Here is a 21,981-nt window from a genome sequence, read left to right on the forward strand (position 1 = left end):
TGGCTTCTTCCCTTAATGTGAACTACAACATATGGTTCAGCCTTATGCCATGCTGTGTTCTATTGGAAAACTGTTGCATTGTGGACCATGAAAGCCAAGACACTAAACAAAAGCAGCTTTTATCAGAGCATTTGGTTCTTGGTAGTAGGGTAAACCAGTTAATTTATTATCTTTAAACTTATAGTTAAGTCCTCAAAAACTATGGATTGGGAGAATAAATAAAGTGTTTGGAACAAGAAGATATTGATGTTATAGGGAGAATATCTCTTGGCTTTGGCTTTAAAGGCTAGGGCTTGAAAGATTTGTTTTATCATAATTATGTAGTACAATCTAATAACATGTCTGTGATGTTCTGTGAGACATCAAAGAGGAAAGGTGTAAGTAAGCACTGTTTATTAGCAGTAGTGTCTTCTATTTAAGCAGACAGTGCTTTGTAATTTACAAAGAGCTTTAACATCTATCATTTTATTTGATAACCTGCAACAACTGTTTGGTAGATATATATGTAAATGAAACATGTAACACTGCCTTTCCTTCACAGTCGATATTAAGATTGAAAAACAATGTTACTGTGCATATGTACATTAAAAATTTGCTTCAGTAATGGCCTTATAGACCTGCAAAGTCATGGATCTCAACCTTAAACTTAAGTTTTCTAATTTATTTCAGTACCTCTCAATCACTGGGAGTCTTTTAAAAACAGGTAGTGATTGAGGTCTGGGGGTGGGATCCGGGATTCTGAGTTTCTCAGAGATTCCCGGGTGGTGATGGTGCTACTGGCCTTGGGAACACACTGAGCAAGCAGGTGTGAAAGAATAACAATGTGTGGTGCTCTCCGCTAGCAAAGTCGGTAATCATTTTATGCCTTGATGTAAAGACAGTGATGGAGCTCAACCCAACTGAAATCCGACTATCTGCAGGGCTGAGGCAAGAGGACCACAGGTTCATAGCAAGTTTGCACAGTTCTGCAAGACACTGCCTAAAAATCTAAAGCAAACAAAAGAGAACAGGTGGTTATAGTTTAGAGGGAAAGAGATTATATAGCATATAAAGGGTCTAGGTTTAACCCCAAGGGAAAAAGGAAGGGAAGGAGAAAGAAATACTAATAAAGAGAAATTAAGTTGTCTTTAAGATGTACTTAGTGTTGGTTTTTAGGGGGCCATCTCTAGTCTTCAGGTGATAACACTCTGGTTGCCATTTCTTCTGTGTATCTAAAGGTAAGCTAGAAGAGTAAAAAAGAAGTTCCCTTATAGAAGGGAAGTTACTTTTCATTGATAAGTCTAGCTCTCTTGTATGTAAGTTTCTTGACTTTGGGAGGAACTGATACCTAACACTTTTAGCCTAAAGATTATTTACCAGTAATAATACTGATAGAAAAAGTATTTTTTTTATGATTCTGTTTTGGTCAACTAATACGTGCCATAAAAAGTTTGAGAGGATATGAAGAAAGTGCTGTTTTTTACTAGATATTTTATTAAAATATTTATAAATTATTTTTAGATAATGATTATCTTTAAATTTTTAAAATATGACAGTATTAAAAATTGGAATTCAGAGTCAGTGGATAAAAATGCTTGCCATCAAACTTGTGACCTGAATTTTATTTCCAGAACTCACACTGTAGAAGGAGAGACTTAACTCCTGCAGTTGTTCCCTGACCCCCACACATGTGCCATGGCACGGACAGGCATTCAAACGCACACACATATGTATGTGTGCACATGCATGCATATAGACAGTTGATAGTTTTTAAAAACTGGAACTCATGAATTTTCTGTAATGAGAGCTCCCAATACAGTTCACTCTTCTGTTTGTGAGCGTTCTTTACAGTTGGTGCTCTTGTATGCCTGTGTCTTTCATCCTTGCATTCACACACCTCCTGTCTTTTCTTTTTCTCAGTTGAATAGATTTTTTTTTTTTACTTTCCCACAGGCCCATAGTGCATTTGTAATAAGTGTGGATGACTCATTTAGTGATGGGGAGGGGCCAAGCCCAAATATTATTTCTAGATCTTTAATCAGGTATACAAATAGCTTTACGTCTTTTTTACTTGAAATGAACTTATGTCATGTTTTTGTATCATGGTCAGAATGAGATATGATGGTAAATTTAAACTTTAAAGAGAAGATATTTTATGGAGCTAGTAGTATTTTTAAATAATATTTTTAAAAAGAATGGAAATTATGAGTGCTTGGTTTAATTTGAGTTTTTCAAATTTATGTAAACTATTATGTTTCATTTTAAAGTTTAAAGCTATCTTTGATTTCTCAAGTCTGACACTTAAATGGTTAGAATAGTTGTCATTTTCTAAATTCCCAGTCATACTTACTTTATCCCTAAGCAATTAAAAAACAACCAAGAAATAAAATAGTAGTTATGTGGAAGAATCTAAGATAATTTTTCTTCTATAAAACTGAGTTTGTCTAGTTGAAAAAAAAATGCATTCAATTCAGACATGCTTCTCCCTCCATCTGTTGATGTCTTGAGGTTGGGAAGATGCTTAGTCACTGAAGCAGCTACTGCACAAGCATAAAGACCTGAGTTCAGATGCCCAGAACCCAAGGGAAGAGCGAGGCACTACAGCTCATGCCTGTGACCCTCGTCTCAAGAGTGCCAGGCAGGGGCATCTCTAAAGCTTATTGGCTGGCCAACCTGGCTGAACTCAGGAGCTCAGAACATTGTCCTTGTCCCTTCTCTCTTTCACACAGACACACACACAGAATTAGACTTCTGCATTTTTTCTCTTGTGGTACTTGAATTGAGCCTAGGGCCTTGCCCATGCTAGGTAAGCCCTCTTATCACTAAGCTGTACTTAAAGCTCTCATTCTGCCTTTTTTAACTTTGAGAAGACTAGGGGACAAGGAGATGTCATAGTGAGTCAGATATTTGCTGTACAAGCGTGAGGACTTATATTTGGAGCCCCCAGCACCCAAGTAAAACCCAGGCATGGAGGCATGTATCAACCTAACCTGGGGGAGGAGGGTCAGGTGGGTATAGCCAACAAGCTTAGTCCCAACAGCAAGCTCCAGGTTTAGCAAAAGAGGCTGTCTCAAAAAACAAGCTGAAGAGACATAAAGGAAGATCTCCAACAGATCTTTGGCCATATACCATATACAGTTCAAAAGTTTAGACTATCTAAGCATGCCTTCATCTGCTTTTCCTAAATTTCTAAGTAGAGTTTATAAGTGGGTTTAGTACCTGCTTATTTAGAAGAAATCCAGATCTATAGCATTATCTTTAAATTCAAAAGCCCAGGGGCTGGAGAGATGGCTCAGAGGTTAAGAGCACTGTCTGCTCTTCCAAAAGACCCAGGTTAAAGTCCCAGTACCCACACAGCAGCTCACAACTGTTTGTAATGCCAATTCCAAGGGATCTGACACCTTCACACAAATGCAAAGAAAAACTTTTGGAAAGCAAACAAAACAGAAACAACCACAAAGCCTACTCATTGCCATCATTGCAGCACTGTCCCTCCTGTGGTGGAGTGTGGCCCTCCTAAAGTGGCCATACTCACAGATAATTGTGTCTGGAGGACAAGAGACGCTATTAAATTTTAATGTCTTTAACAGGTGTGGTGGTGCGTGTCTTTAATCTTAGCACTCGGGAGGAAGAGGCAGGCAGACCTTTTGAGTTCAGGGTCAGCTTGGTCTACACAGTCAGGCAAGAAAAACTTTTGTTAACAACAGTTGGTTAGGAGAGCTGTGTTCTTAGCTTAGTGACTAAGAACACAGGCTGCTCTGCCAGAGGACCTGGGTTTAATTTCCAGCAGCTTACAAACATCTGTAATTCCAGTTCCAAGGGATCCAACACTCTCTTTTGGCTTCCTTGGACAGTAGGCATGCACATGGTTCACTGACATGTGCAGGCAAAACACCCATACCCATAAAATTAAATAAAAAATGATAAACTGAAAAAAAAAAAAGAACAATTGGCCAGATAGTGGTGGTGTAAGCCTTTAATTCCAGCACTAGGGAGATAGAGGCAGCCAGATCTCTGTGAGTTCAAGGCTAGCCTGTTCTACAGAGTAAGTTCCAGGACAGCCAGGGCTACACAGAGAAACCCTGTCTTGAAAAACAAAACAAAACAAAACAAAACAAAACAAAAGAACAGTTGGTTTTCGGCTGAAAAGATGGCTCAATAGTTATGCTATAACAGAGGACATAGGTTCAATTTTAAACACCCATATGAAAGCTCAAAAATGTCTGTGGCTCCTGGCCAGGGCATCCAGCACCCACTTCTGGCCTCTGCAGGCACCAGGCACACTCATGGTGCACATAAGCAAATGTAGACACACATACACACACACACACTCAAATAAATAAAAATCAAAAAGGACAAAAAGAAGAACCTGAAACTGTGTTGTGAACTTTAAGCCTAGCTTTAATTTTTTTTCCCCTTGCTTTTTAAGAAGAAACAATGTTGCATCTCAGATTACTAAAAAGATGATTGAAGTGCATCCATTTAAATACACAGACTATATTCTGTGTGTTTATTGGCAGCATTGTCACTTAAAAGTAGCAGTCCTCAAGTAGCTGGAAATCATATGGGTTTTCTCCGTAGAAAACATAAATTGTTTTCTGTTGTCTGTAGAGTTTTTGTTTTGTTTTTTATTTAGGGACAATCTTACACTAAAGCCAGGTTGTCCTGGAATTGTGACAATCTTTCAGTCTCAGGCTTCCATGTTTTGAGGCTGTAGATGTTAGATCCCAGGCCTAAGCTTCTGAAATAAGCTGTGATACTAGAGTTGTAGAGTGTTTTCTTAGCATGTACGGGGCACCAGTACCCACTTCCAAGACAGGTTTAAAATATGCTATTACTCAGGAAAATTTAAATTATATTTAATGAAAGGCTTTTTTGTAAAAAATAAGCCACGATCCCTTTTTCCCCTAATGATTTCTTGTTCTAAGAGTAAGAAGCCTTAATGTAAAAATGAAATGGATTAATTTACTATGCAAAATAAAATGGCAAATCCAGTATCTGCTTTTAGAGAGACCAGCTTCAAAATCATTCCTCCAATAGGAAAGGGAATCTGGCTGATAAGAACTTTACATGTTCTTCAAATAGGAGTTCTTAGCACTTTAACATCTTCTCTGTTTGCTTCTTTCTCTATTTTCTATCTAACTTTTTTCTAGGGTTGCTCACATTAGTAAAGCTAAACAAAACTTGGCACCCTGCAGTCTTACTAACCTTTGTTAACCTGCCTGCTCGTCACATCTTTGTATGGCGTCCGTGCTCACTCTTGGGGAAGGAGATTCTGGAAGAAGCAACAGCAATAACCAAGGCAAATGTGGGAGAGTGGCTGCATGGGTTGTTAGCACGTGTGGGACTTAGGGCTTTACTTGTTTTCTTGGCATGGTGGAGGTGTTATCTCACACTAGACTATTAAGCTTATATGACTAGAGTGAGAGACCGGCCCTCCAAGAAATGTGATTCATGTACCCCAGCCTTTGGATCAGGAATACAAACAAATCTTTTTATTAATAGTAATCCACATATGCATAGGTCTTAAAAGACTTCTTCATCTAGGTTTTGTTTGGTTTGAGTTTTGTTTTGTTTTTTAGATTTTTGTTTTGTTTTTAAACTTGGTTAAAGCATTTTGCTTGATTTTTCTTCAATTTGATTTTCCTTTTTACATTTTAATTTTGGTTATTTGGGGGCCATTTTTTTATTTTGTTTTTTTTCAAAGGACGCGGATTCTGATAGCGGGGACGATTCTGACAAGAGGTCCTGTGAAGAGAGCTGGAAACTGATTACTTCTCTGAGAGAAAAGCTACCTCCCAGCAAGTTACAAACCATTGTTAAAAAGTGTGGCCTCCCCAGCAGTGGAAAGAAACGAGAACCAATTAAAATGTATCAGATCCCACAAAGAAGGCGCCTGAGTAAAGATTCCAAGTGGGTCACCATCTCAGATCTTAAGATTCAGGCTGTTAAAGAGATTTGCTATGAGGTAGCCCTCAATGATTTTAGGCACAGCCGGCAGGAGATCGAAGCCTTGGCCATTGTTAAGATGAAAGAACTTTGTGCCATGTATGGAAAGAAAGATCCCAATGAGCGGGACTCTTGGAAGGCAGTGGCCAGGGATGTCTGGGACACTGTTGGGGTAGGGGATGAGAAAACTGAAGATATCATGGCCACTGGGAAAGGTGGAGCAGATGTAGATGACCTCAGGGTTCACATAGACAAACTGGAAGATATTTTACAAGAAGTCAAAAAGCAAAATAATATGAAAGATGAAGAAATCAAAGTCTTAAGAAATAAAATGCTCAAAATGGAGAAAGTCTTGCCATTGATTGGATCTCAGGAACAGAAGAGCCAAGGAAATCACAAAACAAAAGAGCCCCTAGTTGCTAGTGCTAACAGCATCTCTGATAATAGCATCAATAAAGGAGAGAGTGAAGAACTAGGCAAAGAAGAACGTGTTTCCCAGTTGATGAATGGCGATCCAGCTTTTAGACGTGGACGTCTACGTTGGATGAGGCAAGAGCAGATTCGGTTTAAGAACCTGCAACAGCAAGAGATAACAAAGCAGCTTCGTCGGCAGAATCTACCCCACAGGTTCATCCCACCTGAGAACCGGAAGCCCCGCTTTCCTTTTAAGAGCAATCCTAGACACAGAAACTCTTGGAGTCCTGGGACACATATTATTATAACAGAAGATGAGGTTATTGAGCTGAGAATTCCAAAAGATGAAGAAGGAAGAAAAGGAAATAAAGAAGAAAGCCAAGAAAAAGGGGGTAGAGCAGCATCTAAAGATCCCCAGTCAACATGGGGCTCCCAGGGTACAAGAAGTCAAGATCATATCCAAGTTAGCAAACAGCATATTATCAATCAGCAACCACCACCTCAGCTACGTTGGAGAAGCAATTCTCTCAACAATGGCCAACCGAAAAACATGCGCTGCCAGGCAACTGCCTCCTCAGAGTCATTAAACTCCCACAGTGGTCACCCCACTGCCGATCTACAAACTTTCCAGGCCAAGCGTCATATTCACCAACACCGTCAATCTTACTGTAATTATAACACTGGAGGTCAGGTAGAGGGTAGTACAGCCAGTTGCTGTCAAAAGCAGACTGACAAGTCCAACCACTGTAGCCAGTTTGTGACACCTCCAAGAATGAGGAGACAATTCTCAGCACCCAATCTCAAGGCTGGTCGAGAAACCACAGTATAAGTAAATTACTGGACAAACTTGAAGTTGTAGCAGAGGAAACAGGCAGTGTTAATAGTACTTCATGGACTGAGTTGGTGCCTACTATATTCATTATGATTTTAATGTTGTGTTCCTACAAGTACTAACTGGTTTTTATTGTTAAAATGTAAAACACTGGTAAATGTTTCAATGCCTCCCTTTTGCTTGTGTATTATCAGTGGGCAGGTCCTAGAATTTGGTATAAAAGGTCAAGGCCCTGTATTTTTCTGATACTTTCCACCATGGTGCCTAAATTATTAATGTACTTACACTGGCTTGTCTTGTTTTGGTGTAAGTTTTGTAATTTTTTATAGTTATTAGAAATTTATTTGAAGGGGCTAGAGAGATGGCTCAGCAGTTAAGAGCACTGACTGTTCTTCCAGAGGTCCTGAGTTCAAGTCCCAGTACCCACATGGTGGCTCACAACCATCTATAAGGGGATCTGATGCCCTCTTCTGTCATATAGACATACATGCAAATAGAACACTCATGTATAATTAAGTAAATTGTTTTTTTTTTTTAAAGAAATTTATTTGATGTCCCATAAGACCTGCCTCTTAGTTTTTGGAAACAATCAAAAGAGGAATTGATACATAGAATAAAAGCCTCTTATTCCCCATAAACACTAGAAATTGGCTTAAAAATAACATGCAACTGTGTGGACACAGCTTTAGATTTCACCTTGATGTCTGTTCTTTTCATTAAATATCATTGGCATTTTTACAAGCTCAAACCCAAGGTCTTTAGGCATATTTTTGTCCTACACAGCCTTGCCTTTCATACATCATCATCTTAGTCTATATTTTTAAGGAACTGATTCAGTAATTTTTAATGTATCAGAATATACATAAAATGTGTCATAACTCTAAAATCTTTAAATTGGTACTGTCTGGGTTTCTATTTGATCTGTATTTTGAAGTTTACTGACTATCTCACATATACTGAACTATATTTGCTGAAATTATGCCAATAGAAACACCAACAGAAATGTGTGCTTTGAGCACTGTGTATAAGTTTATAAGAAGATTATTTGGTGAGAGAAGAAAGATGGGACATGGCAAGAAGGCTGATATATACCTCTTCAATTGCCTTCTTCCAATAGCTGATGAGATAATAAAAGTTATCTTTGGTGAGTTTGGAGACGGTGTATATAGTAAACTGTCCCTGAGTCAACAGTAGTAATGTACACAGATCCTTTAGCAAGGAAAGATGAGTCCTGATGAACAGTCACTGCTCTGCCAATACCTCACTTCACCATGTTGTGCTTGCAGTTTGCCCTGCCGGAGACTCTTCTTTGAATCAATTTAAAAAAAAAAAAAAAAAGGAAGAAAAAGAAAAAAAAATAGAAAGAAAGAAAAGGTTGATTCAAATGGAAAAAAAGAATGGCTTGCTATATGCTTCTTCATCTCTTGGACTTGTCAGGAGCTTTTCTAAGAGTCGGTATGAAGAGCTAGAGATCGCCAGACTCCACAGTGCTGAAGATTCCTGAGTCACACCAAGTCATGCGCCAAACATCTGTCTTCTATTGATGTGAAAATTTGCAGACAAGATAGCATAGCATTCAAGGTGGCCTTCAAGACTGATTATGTGCTTCCCCCAACCCCATTTTGTGTGTGGGAACTATGCTTTATTAGAGCACATTAGTTTTAATTGTGGTGGACTTTTTTTTCTCTCCCTCTCTTCTAAGAAAATGCTGTCCGAATGCACAATAAGTTACTTCCAACTTTTTTTTTTTTTCTTAAAAAAGAAGTTTGGGGAGGTATTTTCACTTTCATAGCTAGAACAGTTCTAGTCTTCAGTGGAAATCTGTAGGTCAGATCCAGTTTGGATGAATGATGACGCTGTGTGTGAACTTCATTGAGATGACAATCTCTGTGCTATTTGGTTTGATTGTACTCTTAGTAGGCTACTTCATGTGAGTCACTTCAATGCATCTATGTAAATCTACAGTTCTCTTTCTCCTTCACACATAATTATACTGACCCTTCAGGGTTTTGGTTTTGTCAAAAAATTCATTTTCAAAAATTAATTACATAGAAATTACGTAGAGCTCTGTAGCAAAAATGAGCTCTCATTTCCCTAACTTGAAAGAGGATATTTTAGGTCCATACACTTTTTCTCTCCATTGTAGATAAATGCTTTCCTTTACTACTAAACACTAGGAGTGAGGTAACTCCCCACTGTTGACATTAGAATGAAGAATTCTGTAATATTTTCATGTACAGATGTGGTATTATTATGTCCACAGGGATAGTCCAAAGAATTAATTTTGTTCTTCTGCTAATCTAAGTGCCCTTGTGTTACTGAAATGATCAGACATCTACAGAAGCCCTTAATTTTCTAGATGACCGGGAAAGAAATGAACCAAGGCTTCACTCTGTCAGCAATGTCCTTTCATGCATTTGAGAGTACTTACCTTGGAGAACTGTGTGCACAGAATTGCTCGATTGACTTGCTGAACAAGTATATAGTGCCATCATGCTTTTTTGGACTTAGCCTGTGTGCCACGCTTGCCCCGGGCTTGTAATCCTCTTGCCTGAGCTTCCCCCAATTGCTGGAGTCAGAGGTGTGTATCACCAAGCTCAGTTTGGTTTTATTTGTTGTTGCTGTTTATTTGGTTGTTTTTGTTTTTTGTTTTTTGTTGTTTTGATATGATGGAATCTTTCCCTCAGCTTAAATAAAACAAGACCAAAGAGAAATTGTCTAGATTAAAACATTGTTTTATTTTGAAAATATTCCTAGGTGTTATCATGGTAAAATGGAGAAAAGTGCTCACGCTTGGGAAATTATACGTGATCTGGCATTACTGGGACTGTAGAATGTAATCCTATTGACAGTTAGAAAATCTGGTTAATAGATTTAAACCAAAGGGCTTTTCCTTTACTCTTGCTTCCTATTCTTCTAGTACAGCATATTGTTTCTCCTTTCATAGGAAACAGAACAAAAAAGAATTGTTTATTACATTGAAGTGACTTGAAATGACCTTTTGTGCTTTAGTCATAAGATACTAAAAACAAAACACTGAGTTTGCACACTAGTGCCTGCTTTTTTAAATACTATCAGATTATAGTAAGTTACAAGGGCTTCCCCTGGTCAGCTGCTGTAGCCAGTGCCTTACTGGTCCTTTGTTGACTTGCCTTAGTGGTTTACACAGAAGCCTGAGAGGAGAGGAAGCTTCCTGTGGTCTGGTGTACCGTGATGAATGAGTCCTAGATTCAGTGGAAAGAAAGCATGTGCTCTGTATCATTAGACAAACTCATTAAAGTTTTCTTAAGTGTCCAGTTGATATCATCTTCCCCAGACTTTAACATCTGCTCTAGGTAGACGCAGTTTATCCACTTTAGGTTGTGACATGTACTGTTTTTTCTGTTATTACTGTAAAAAGAAGTTGTGAATCTTCTTGCTGATGAACTGTGGTTTTTCTCTCAATTTCTTACAACAATGCTTGAATATCGAGTGTAAGACTGCATTTTCAGAGAGGGAGAGTTAGTTGTAATGTTAAAAAAAATAAAGTCCTCATTAAATAAAACTTGGAATGATCTGTTAAGTGTGATTTATCTCTATTGCGGAGGGAAAAACAAAACCAGGTAACGCTAATTACTCAGTCTCTTCCTGGCTCATAGTTACTGCTTTCTCATCTGAAGCTAGTTGTGTGTCAGATATCTTTTTTCTTTATATTTTTATATGGACCTTCAAGCTTTTGCATGTGATGTCCTTTTCTATTTTACAAAATTTGGGATCATGGGATATAGCTAAGTGGCATGCTAGTACTTAAACCTACCCCACAAGGTCCTGGCTGTGTCTCTAGTACCACAAAATGATAAGAAAACACTTTAAATTATACTTTATTCTTTTTCTCTAAAACAAAAATCTCTTCATATATGAGTTAGAATAATACTTTTTGATTTTAGTTTACATTTAGCTTTTCAATTTTTTATTACAGTCATGATTTGAAATGATTTTAGGTCATATATCTTTTCTCTCTACTTTAGTGTCTGCTTTTCTTCACTCGAGATTATTGTTAGTCTGCTCAAAATGAACCTGGAAAAAACAGAATTTTGATTTTGTTTTTTAATGGACCATTGGTCTTATTAAAAATTTGGACCTACCCAGGTCTGGAGAGATGGCTCAGTGGTTAAGTTTAGAGCACTGACTGTTCTTCCAGAGCACCCAGATTCAATTCCCAACGCCCACATGGCAGCTCACAACTGTCTGTAATTCAGGTTCCAGTGGTTCTGACTCCATCACACAGACATGCAGGCCAAACACCAATGCACATAAAAATAAACATGAATTATCTGAAAAAAATTGTGACCTGGCGGATTTTTTCAAGTTGGAAAATAGCACCGTTATGCAATGCAAATTAAAATTCAATGCATGCAAACTCAGGTGCATGAGTTCTTAATATATTATGCTTTATGAGAGATGCTAAGCTTGAATTTTTCTGTACCAGGTCTCACATCTTTCTCTTCAAGTACCTTGTATGTTTCTGCTTTGCAGGGAGCTAGTGGAAGTTTCTAAGATTCCTAGTGTCCTAGGACACAGAGGTGGTTCCAGTGTAGTGTGATGCATGCAGTGATGGTTGTATGCGCAGAGCCACAGCCAGAGAAGATAGTGGGAGAAGTTTGTGGAGGAAGTCCTGAGCCATGATCTGGTCCCACAGTACAACTAAGAATTTTCGGGAGTAAAAAGAACAAGGGAAAGAAAGCAGGGAGGAAGAAAGCAGGTCAGGATAGGGAACCATGTGAATTTCTTGGGAGGGTCAGAAAACCACATCTGCTGTGGTGGGTAAAAGACAAGGAGGCTGGAGGTGGTGAGGACCAGACTGGCAGGAGAAACTATCAACTCGGTGTCAACAGGAAGATTCCTTTATTAGATCCACCTTTTAGAACAATCACTGTGGTCACAATATAGAGGGTGGACTGTGGGTGTGAAAATTCAGAGCCATGTGGGCCAGCTGAGAAGTTGCTGTTTGATCCAGGTGAGAAAGTGTTTCTCAAAGCAGTGCCAAGAGGGAGATGGGAGCTATTTTGATTTTAGAAACAATGTCCTAGGCTGGGCATGGTGGCTTACTCTTGTCATCTCAGCACTAAGGAAACTGACGGGGAAATCTCTTGGACCAGCCTTGGCTGCATGAGGTCCTGTCTCAATGACAACAACAACAAAACAAAAGTGGAAAAAACAAGCAAACAAACAAACAAACCAAGGAGTTGTAGGAGGCTGGCAAGATCATTCAGTGAGCACTTGTTGCTCTTGAGAGAAACTGGGTTCTAATCTCACACCCACATGGTGGCTCTCAACCATCTACAACCCCAGTTCCAGTTCTAGGGATCTAACAGACACATACACTACACATACATGCATGCAGGCAAAACATTCATACATGCAAAATAAATCTAAAAAGTTTTTAAGCTGTTACTTTAAAAAATTGTTGAACCCTTGGGGAGGAGCCATAGATCTGAGATTGTCTTCCTGGTGATGAGGAGCACAGTCACATATTGACAAGAAGTGAAGTGTCACCTGGGGTGTGGGTGGATATATCCATTCCTGTGATTGCTTGCTCATGATAGCTTGTGATTTGAAGCCAAGTTTCTATTGTTTTGAAAGATTTATTTATTATGTATATGATGTTCTGTCTGCATGTACACCTGCATGCCAGAAGAGGGCACCAGATCTCATTAAAGATGGTTTCGAGCCACTGTGTGGCTGCTGGGAATTGAACTCAAGACCTCTGAAGAGCAGCTAGTGCTCTTAACCTCTGAGCCATCTCTTCAGCCCCCCAAGTTTCTATTGTTAAAAGATAATGAGTTTGATTTTGCCTAAATTTTCATCTTAAGGATACAAACTGTGCTACGATCATGTCTCCCCTAATAGCCTGGCTTATGCCTTTGCTTCTGTTCTTAACTCAGGCCATTCATTGTCCATGCAGCAATCAGAGCCATCTTTTTAAGATCCAAGTCACATCCTGTCAGTGGCCTCACGGTTTTCCAGTGCACTTTTAAATCTGTATTGTAGCATTGCGTACAAGGCTTTACATGTGTCACTAATGTTTCCATATGTTACTAATGCCACAGTGCAAATAACCTCTGGCCTTTTGTTCCTCCTCAGTTACACTTCCTCATTCTGCAGCTTGTTTCCTATCATGCTTATCTCTTCCAAATCACCACTTCTGTGCCATTCTTCCTACTCTAGCCCACCCTACATGAACTCCCACTTTCAGAAAATGTTATTTTTCAGCCAGGCATGTTGGTATATGCCTTTAATCGCAGCACTTGAGAGGCAGAGACAGGTGGATCTCTATGAGTTTGAGGCCAGCCTGGTCTACATAGTTGAGTTCCAGGACAGCCAGTTACATAGTGAGACCCTGTCTCAAAATAAAATGAAGATAGGTAGGTAGGTAGGTAGGTAGGTAGATAGATAGATAGATAGATAGATAGATAGATAGATAGATAGATAAAATAATTTGTTGAGATAGGGTCTCATGCATCCCATTCTGACTTTGAACTTTGTATGTAGCTGAAGATGACCTTGAACTTTTGTTCCTCCTTACTGCACCTCCCTGCTACTAGCATTACAGGCATGTACCACCACATCTAGTCTATCTACACAGTGTTGGGGATTGAATGGAGGGCTCTGTGCATTCTAGACAAGCACTCTATGAAGTCACAGTATTTTAATAATTACAGCCTGTGCATGTCTTGCATTTGCTTGGTTCTTCCATGAAAATGTCAGCCTTGTCTGTTCTGTTCATTTCCCCAGGATTCAGAGCACTCATTCTCAAGTGTAGTGTGCTCACAGTATCCTTCCTAGAGGTGTTGTGAGAACATAGACTTCTGGGTCTACCTCCAGAATCCTGATTAGCTACATCTGGCATGAGACTTGATCATTTGCATCCAGAGTACCTGAGTGATGTCTGAACCTCAGGCACCTTTGAAATCCAAAACTGTTGAGGCAGAAATGGGGTTGGAAAACCATTTTCCTGTAAAAAGCCAGATACTAACATTTTAAAAGTTGGTGTTGGGGATGGAAAACAGATGGGGCGCTGTACGTGCTAGGCAAGTATTCCACCACTAAAGCATACGCCTAGTCGCTGGCGACACTTACGCTTAGGTGTCTGGATCTAGCGCACAGGCCATGGTGTGCTGGTCCCTGATCTAAAACATAGTCATGTTTGAGTCCTTTGGTCTAGATTAAGACATGATTTTCTATTTGGAAGAGAGATATGTGCCAGGTACTTGGGTGGTAAATGACAGTATGGTCCCTGTACTTGTGAAATTCAAAATAATGGAGAAGCAGCCACTGGACAGATAACCACACTGGTATTTATCAATACTGTGTGATAGGCCAAGAGGGAAAAATGCAGGCTGCTGTAAAAACTCATAATAGGTGCCTTTAGGAATGAAAGCAGCCTCAGCTTCATTTCACTTTCCCTACCACCTAATCAAAAATGATTATTCCATTCCTTCTTTTCTCCCTGGTAATCCCTCATCTGTCTTCTGCTTTGCTTTATATTCTTCAGAATGCTTCTCTCTACCAAAATGTAGTGTATGCCATGTTTACTGCTTATTATCTCTTTATCCCTCACCACATGACCTTTTTCTAGCTAACCTCTGTATCTGTAGCATCAGGTAATTAGTAGGAACACAGAATATATTAGTCTGGAGGTTGGAAAGATAGCTTAGATTTTAGGAGTTGGATTTCTAGTGCCCATGTCAGACAGTTCACAGTCACTTGTAGCTCTAGCCAGTACCACCTTTTGGCCTCTGTGCGGATAGACGGACAGACAGACATACTTTGTGACATACTAATGTCCTTGGAAGTTCGTAAGAAGCCAGGTTTGGGAACAGATTTCAATTCAAAAAATAGTATTGTTATTTGAACTATCAAAATCTAATCAAAATTCCTTTGGAGGTTGGCTTTCCCGCCATCTTGACGGTGATGAGAGATCTTATATTACCACTGAAGCTGGGCCAGAGTGTGGAGAGAAAGCCATCCTCACACCTCAGCTGCAGAGTATAAGGACTTGGGGGGAGGGTAGTTTGACCAGCTTATAGACTTATTCTTGAAGAAGTCCCCAAGATAAAATGTTGATGGTTTTTCTCCCTGATGATTTTTAGATGAAACAGCAGACATTTCTCATTTTGCTAGAAGAACCCCATATTATAAACAGGCTTTAAGGGGAAAATACTTACTGGCTACCTGCTTCACATTTCAGGACTACAGAAAAACTGAAAAGGATTGTACAATGAACTTTGTTTGTTTATTCACTTTTTAATTTATGTGTATGTGATGTGCATTCATGAGTCTGTACTCACTGTGGTGTCTGCCTGGTCCAGAAGGCAGCGAGTCTCCTGGAGCTGGAGGTACAGGTGATTGTAAAGCACCTCATGTCAGTGCTGGGGACTGAACATAGGTCTTCTGGAAGAGAGCCGGAGCTCTTAGTCCCTGAACCATCTCACCGGTCTCCTGATTACGTTACTTACTTTTTCTGGTTAGTCTGAAAATTGAAGACATCATGATGGTTGACTCCTGAATGCTTCTGTATATCTCCTAAAATCAGAGTTTTTCTCTTAATTCAATTATCCTCCAAGAAATTTAATGCTAGTTCAACATCAGGTGATATACAGCTATTTTTTTAAAAAATCTCTTCTTAGTTATCTCAAAAATACAAATTTTAGAAGAATGTGTGTTTTAATCTGATTCCCAGTCAACGTTTATATTTTGAATTGGTTATAACTGGTTAAAAATCTTTGTATTATGGGCTGGCAGAATGGATCAACAGCTGCCAAGCCTGCTGACTGAGTTCCATCTCAGGGACCCATATGATAGAATGTAACTGGCCTTTGCTGCTTGGTGGGTTCTTCTTCCCCCCCCCCTTTATTTCCCTCTTGTTTTGGCCCCTATCAACTAGATAGGAGAGCAAGAAGGATAGGGGGATAGACAGAGATATCCCTGAATCTGATTTTGTTCCTTTTGTTTCTTCTTTGAGCATGACTACTAACAGCAGCCAACCTCCCTGAATGACCAACAACCACTGACCTCCTATTGGGGCTCTAGCATTTATATGCCCTCTGAACACTTCCCAGAATTCCAAACATCACACAGTTGCAGAAACTATCTGCAGCTGGCAAAACCACACCTCTGCTAGAGCAGGAGGCAAGTCATAATCAGCTGCTGTGAAGCAGCCCCACATCCCTACACCTGGGATTACTATAAACATATGCTTATAGTATTTCTGTGGGGTTTTGTTGTTTGTTTGTTTGTTCGAGGCAGAGTTTTTCTGTGTGTACAGCCTTAGATGTCCTAGACTCAGTCTGTGTTTTTTTTTAAAGAAACCAAAATTCCTGAATTCTCACTGCAGTAGAAGGAGAGGACTGATTCCTAAAAACTGTACTTTGGCCTCCACCTAACTCTCTCTCTTTCACACACACACACACACACACACACACACACACACACACACACACACAAACAAACAAACAAACAAACAGTTTAAACAAATGAATAAGTAGAATTTTAAAATTTAAAAAGATTGGAGAACACAGTAAAGAAGGCATTCAAGAGCAACCTCCAGCTTCTCCATGTATGTGCACACGTGCATGCACACACAGAAACATATGTGCATGGTACACACAAGTGCCATTTTATTAACATCGTTTTATTCAAGGGAACTTTCACATGTCTTTTAGAAGGTTTATCTGTTGGTTCTTCTCCAGCTGTTTGGTAGGAAGATCATAGACTAAAATTTTTAAAGATGAAGAGATTATTGTTTAGGAAAGACTTAGCTTTCTGGAATTAGACTATTGTTAAAACCAGTACTCATCCCCCCAAAAATTAATAATAATAAATTATAATCTTAATTTTTTTTAAAAGAAACAAGAATGTTTTTCCCATCCAATAAACATTGCCCTCTTTGAAGTAATACTACTTGTATTGAAAAGACATGGAGCATGGCTAAGCAGTTAAGAGTATGTCCTCTTGAAGAGGACAAGAATTCGGCTCTCAGCTCCCATACCGGTGGCTGCTCACAACTTTCTGTAACTCTGGCTCCTTAGGATCCAACACCCTATTCTGGCCTCTTCAGGTCCCTGCACTCAGACATGCACAGATAACATAATTTTAATAATTATATATAATTTTAATATAATAATTATAATAAATTCTTGAAAAAGAATTTATTATGCATGGATAAGGTAGAGAAATAGAAAATAAATCTGATTTGTGAGCTCAGTGGCGGTGGCGCATGTCTTTAATCCCAGCATTTGGGAGGCTGAGGCAGGCAAATCGATGAGTTCAATGCCAGCCTGGTCTGCAGTTCCAGGTCAGCCAGGGCTACAAAGAAAAACCCTGTGTCAAAAAACAAAGACAAAACAAAACAAAAAAAACCTGATTTATATTATACTCATTTAAATTCACAAACTAGTATATTTAAAGTATTCTGAATTACAACTATTTCAGTTCAGTGGTGCTGTGGGCTTCAAAACTAATAGTCTTAATTATCTTCGCTTTGAATCATTAGAAGGTTGGGGCCTTATGAGGTACTGGTGACTTAATCTTCCCTGGTGTTTTCTTTCTCTGGACTCCTTGATGTGCAAGATACAGCCTTCCCCTCTTTTCTTGTGTTTGTTCTTTGTTGTCTGTACTTTCCCCCATGTTCCTTTCATCCCCCACTTCCTCCTTCTTTCCTCCCTGCTCTACCTGTTTCCTCTTTCTTTTCACTCAGGACTATGAAAGTAAATTGCAGGCCTTGCAGAGACAGGTTGAGACTCGCTCTCTGGCTGCAGAAACAACTGAAGAGGAAGAGGAGGAGGAGGAAGGTGAGGACTAGAGCCCATTGCTTTTTGTCTTTTGGATTAATGTTATCAAATTGGTCCTTTAAGGTGTTACAAAGCCGGGTGCCTCAGATTTGCACTACTGTTCATTGCCCTTGTACTGAACCTGCTCAAAGATGAATTAAAAGATGCCCAGTGCTGCAGCTCTGTACTGTGTTGTATAGGGTGGGAGGATTGATCGTGTTTCTAGAACTTCGAAGGTTTCTGAGGACCAACTTCATACTATCTTTTGGGAACTTCACATAGACCAACTCCCATCACTGCACATTAGAACTTCATGAGTCAGTCTCATGTAAATGTAGAGATTAATCACTGCTTACATAGTTTGTTCAATTTTCTAGTTCCTATCAGAGAGTCACTGCTGAGGGTTTTGGATAGAATTGGTGTGTGTACTCACAGTCATTGCAGGCAGACATGTTTGATTGTGACAGAGTCTTTCCAGATAGCCTTGTAGCATCCTCTGGCTTGACACTGTTGTAGTCAAGCCTTGAACGAGAGTTGCTCTTCCTGTCACAGTGTCTCAAATTCTGGGATTATAGGCGTAAGCCACTATGGCTGATTCATTCCTGACAGACTGATACATTGTTTAGTCATGCTTGCCTATCTTAATTTTCCAGAACTTATTAGCTGAATCAGGGGCTTTGTTCTAGTTATTGTCAAGTAATGAAAGTGTACAATATGATAATGATCAGGGACTTAAAAATTAGACCTAAACAATAGAGAAAGAAAAAAAAAAAAAAAGAAAAAAAGGGTTGGCAGGATGGCTCATCAGGTAACTGTGTTTGTTGCCAAGCCTGGTGACTGAAGTTTAATGTCTCGAACCCACATTTTCAAAGAGAAAACTGACTCTTTCAAGTTGTATTTTGAGCTTCTACATGCATGCTATGGCATATGTCCCTTCCCCCAATAAGTAAATAACTACATTGGGAAGTTTCCAATAAATATCATAAAATTTTTATTTATTTACTTATTTTAAGAAGGGGGATGTGGCCGGGCAGTGGTGGACCACATCTTTGATCCCAGCACTTGGGAGTCAGAGGCAGGTGGATCTGTGAGTTCAAGGCCAGCCTGGTCTACAGAGTGAGTTCTAGGACAGCCAGGGCTACAGAGAAACCCGGTCTGGAAAAATAAATACATAAACAAATAAATAAGAAAGAAGAGGAATGTATGCAACTTCAGCAGGAAGGTTGATCAGGAGGATGAGGAGTTCAAGGCCAGTCTTAACTACATAGCGTAGTTGAAGCCAACTAGGCTGCATGCAAGCCTGTCACACACAAAGCAAACAACCCAGAACAGTGTTCTTGTGGTTAGGTTTGTGGAAGTACACGTGCTGTGCAGGGGGTGAGGCTCCTTGTGGCTATGAAGTCGGTCAGTATGTTCTCTCTGCTCTTACAGTTCCTTGGACACAGCATGAGTTTGAGTTAGCCCAGTGGGCATTCCGGAAATGGAAATGTCACCAGTTTACTTCATTAAGGGACTTACTGTGGGGCAATGCGGTGTACCTGAAGGAAGCCAACGCCATCAGTGTGGAACTGAAGAAGAAGGTATGAAGGGTGATGAGAACACAGGTGATTCAGAGGCTGAGTGGGTCCACTTAAATTAATAGCCTTAAATTAATTTTTTACTTGCGGAATTCAGTCGTGCTGTGCCATGAACCAGCTTCATTCCATATATGTGCCAGCACAATGTAGGTTGCAATTAAAAATTTTACGACGGCTGTTTTCTGGCATATTTTACAAATGTGAGTATTTTAAAGGAGATCTGGATAAACTTATTAATAGATAAATGCTTCTGTTAGATTTCTGGGGGGAAAAATCTTGGTTTTCTTCTAGTTTCTTCCATCTTTAGCTTACACCTCTGAGACCTCTATGCCCCTTTGTCACCAATTTGTTCCCTTCTGGGGCCTGAGAGACCCTGGGTAGCGGACAGGCATGTGTGCTGTGCACTCAGACAGCCGTAGTTTAACCCAGAGCAGTTGAATGCCCTAAAAGTTCTGTAGCTCTATTGCTCCATCTACAAGCTGGTTTGCCGGCAAGGGCGATAAGCGATGGAAGAGAATGAGTGCGTACAAAGCACCAGTAACAGTGCCTGGACATGATCAAAGACCTCAACTGCTGTGGAAACTGAACACAAGACCTGGCACTTCCTAAGAAGCACTCTGCCACCTAAGCCCTCCAACCCCCAAATACTGTTACCACATTTTCACACGAAGTCTTTGATTCTTTGTTGTTCCTTACTACTTAGCAGCTGGGAACCATATGGTACAGTTGGAAGAAACACACACACCTGACGAGGAAATGGATTCTGTTCTCCTGCTGCATGTGTTCTACATCTGTAAACTGGGATAGGTGTTATCTTCACTCAGGGTCTCAGAAGCACTTCTTAAGTTAATTATTAACCATTTTCTTCATTGAGTGGACTAAAGTCAGGCACTGTATCTTCTTTTCTTGTTGCTGTACCTGTTATTTAATTGGTATGTGTTGGTAAAAATCCAAGGTAGCATAGCAAGAAATAAATGACACGATGCAGTCTTATTACATAGTAAATGCTTTGAAGAGTGATAGCTGTAGTCCTCTGCGGTCAACTGAAAAGCTGCTTGTGCATCTTCTCTCATTAGTGAAAAAGTGGGTCCACCTTCTGGTCTTTTGTTTACGTTCTATAGGAGTCTTCATTCACTCACTAAGATATATTTACTGAAGTTTTAGTTTGTGGAAAAAAAACAAGCACATCACCATTCCAGGAAAACAAAGCCTATAAAATACCTGAGTTTAAAATTAGAATTGTGCCTGAATTTAAAATGTAGGTGGAATCCAGATGGTGGTGGTGTACTCCTTTAATCACAGCACTCAGGAGGCAGAGGCAGGTGAATCTGTGAGTTCCAGACCACCTGGTCTACAGAGCAAGTTTCAGGACAGCCAGAGCTACACATAGAAATAAAATAAAATGTAGATGGCCAGTTTTTCAGCTAGTCACAACTGTTTATTGAATATATGCTCTGTATTTGACCCCTTTGTGCCCAGCCAGCTGTATCACCATATCTCTGAATCTTACCTGCTGAGATAGTGATGTGGACATTTGTCCATCCTTATTCTTTTCAGGTGCAGTTTCAGTTTGTTCTGCTGACTGACACACTCTACTCACCTTTGCCTCCTGAATTACTTCCCACGGAGATGGAAAAAACTCACGAGGACAGACCTTTCCCTCGAACAGTGGTGGCCGTGGAAGTCCAGGATCTGAAGAATGGAGCAACACATTATTGGTCTTTGGATAAACTCAAGTAGGGAAATATTCATTAAAGATAATTTTTTAAAAAGAAAAAAATAGCCTGGCATGGTGGTGCACACCTTTAATCCCAGCACTTAGGAGGCAAAGACAGGCAGATTTCTATAAGTTCGAGGCTAGCCTGGTCTACAGAGCAAGTTCCAGGACAGCCAAGGCTACATGAAGAATCCCTGTGTTTAAAAATTAAACAAAACAAACAAACAGAAAAAAAAAGTGACTTGCTTAAGTGGGTTCCCTCATAGTCACCTCTCTCTGAGGATGATGTCAGTTTTTTTCTGTGTGGCCTTTAAGTGTTGTGATCAGTCAACATTGAGCCATCCATTCTTTTTTTTCTCAAGTCAAAGAAACTCATTTACCAGACAACATTGACATTTGTTAATTTTTAAATTTATTTCCATAAGCCCTCTTAAATGTTAAATGAGACAGTTCTATATTCATTTCTGTCTTGACTGTAGCACTTACCTTTCTCTTACTTTCATCCTGGGCCTCACGGTAATCTTTAATTAAACAAAGAAGTAATCATTTCTCTTCTTTTACATTTAATGTGACAAGATAATTCTCATTGTCTAGTTATATTTAAGATATCAAATACCATTGAACTACATTTCTTCCATGACTGTAGGTTTAATAAAATCAGATCTCTCTATTGACTCTCTATTGCTCTCCTTGGTTACAAGT

The 21,981-nt window shown here is 39.5% G+C and overlaps 1 protein-coding gene across 7 annotated transcripts in view; it reads left to right on the forward strand.

The window, feature by feature from the left end:
• The window catches only part of Kif1b (kinesin family member 1B), a 138,899-nt gene that overhangs the window by 65,710 nt on the left and 51,208 nt on the right, over positions 1 to 21,981 (forward strand). For 6 of the 7 annotated variants that reach the window (XM_055615354.1, XM_055615355.1, XM_055615356.1 and 3 more), the window contains 3 exons: positions 17,913 to 18,006; positions 19,417 to 19,565; positions 21,120 to 21,298. In XM_055615354.1, coding sequence (XP_055471329.1) covers positions 17,913 to 18,006; positions 19,417 to 19,565; positions 21,120 to 21,298 — 422 coding nt within the window. Of the gene's footprint in view, positions 1 to 5,686; positions 10,737 to 17,912; positions 18,007 to 19,416; positions 19,566 to 21,119; positions 21,299 to 21,981 lie in introns of those variants that run through there. The other variant, XM_055615361.1, reaches the window with a different exon arrangement.

This window comes from Psammomys obesus, unplaced genomic scaffold (genome assembly GCF_907164565.1).
Source record: "Psammomys obesus unplaced genomic scaffold, mPsaObe1.curated_primary_1811, whole genome shotgun sequence".
NCBI classification, from domain to species: domain Eukaryota; kingdom Metazoa; phylum Chordata; class Mammalia; order Rodentia; family Muridae; genus Psammomys; species Psammomys obesus.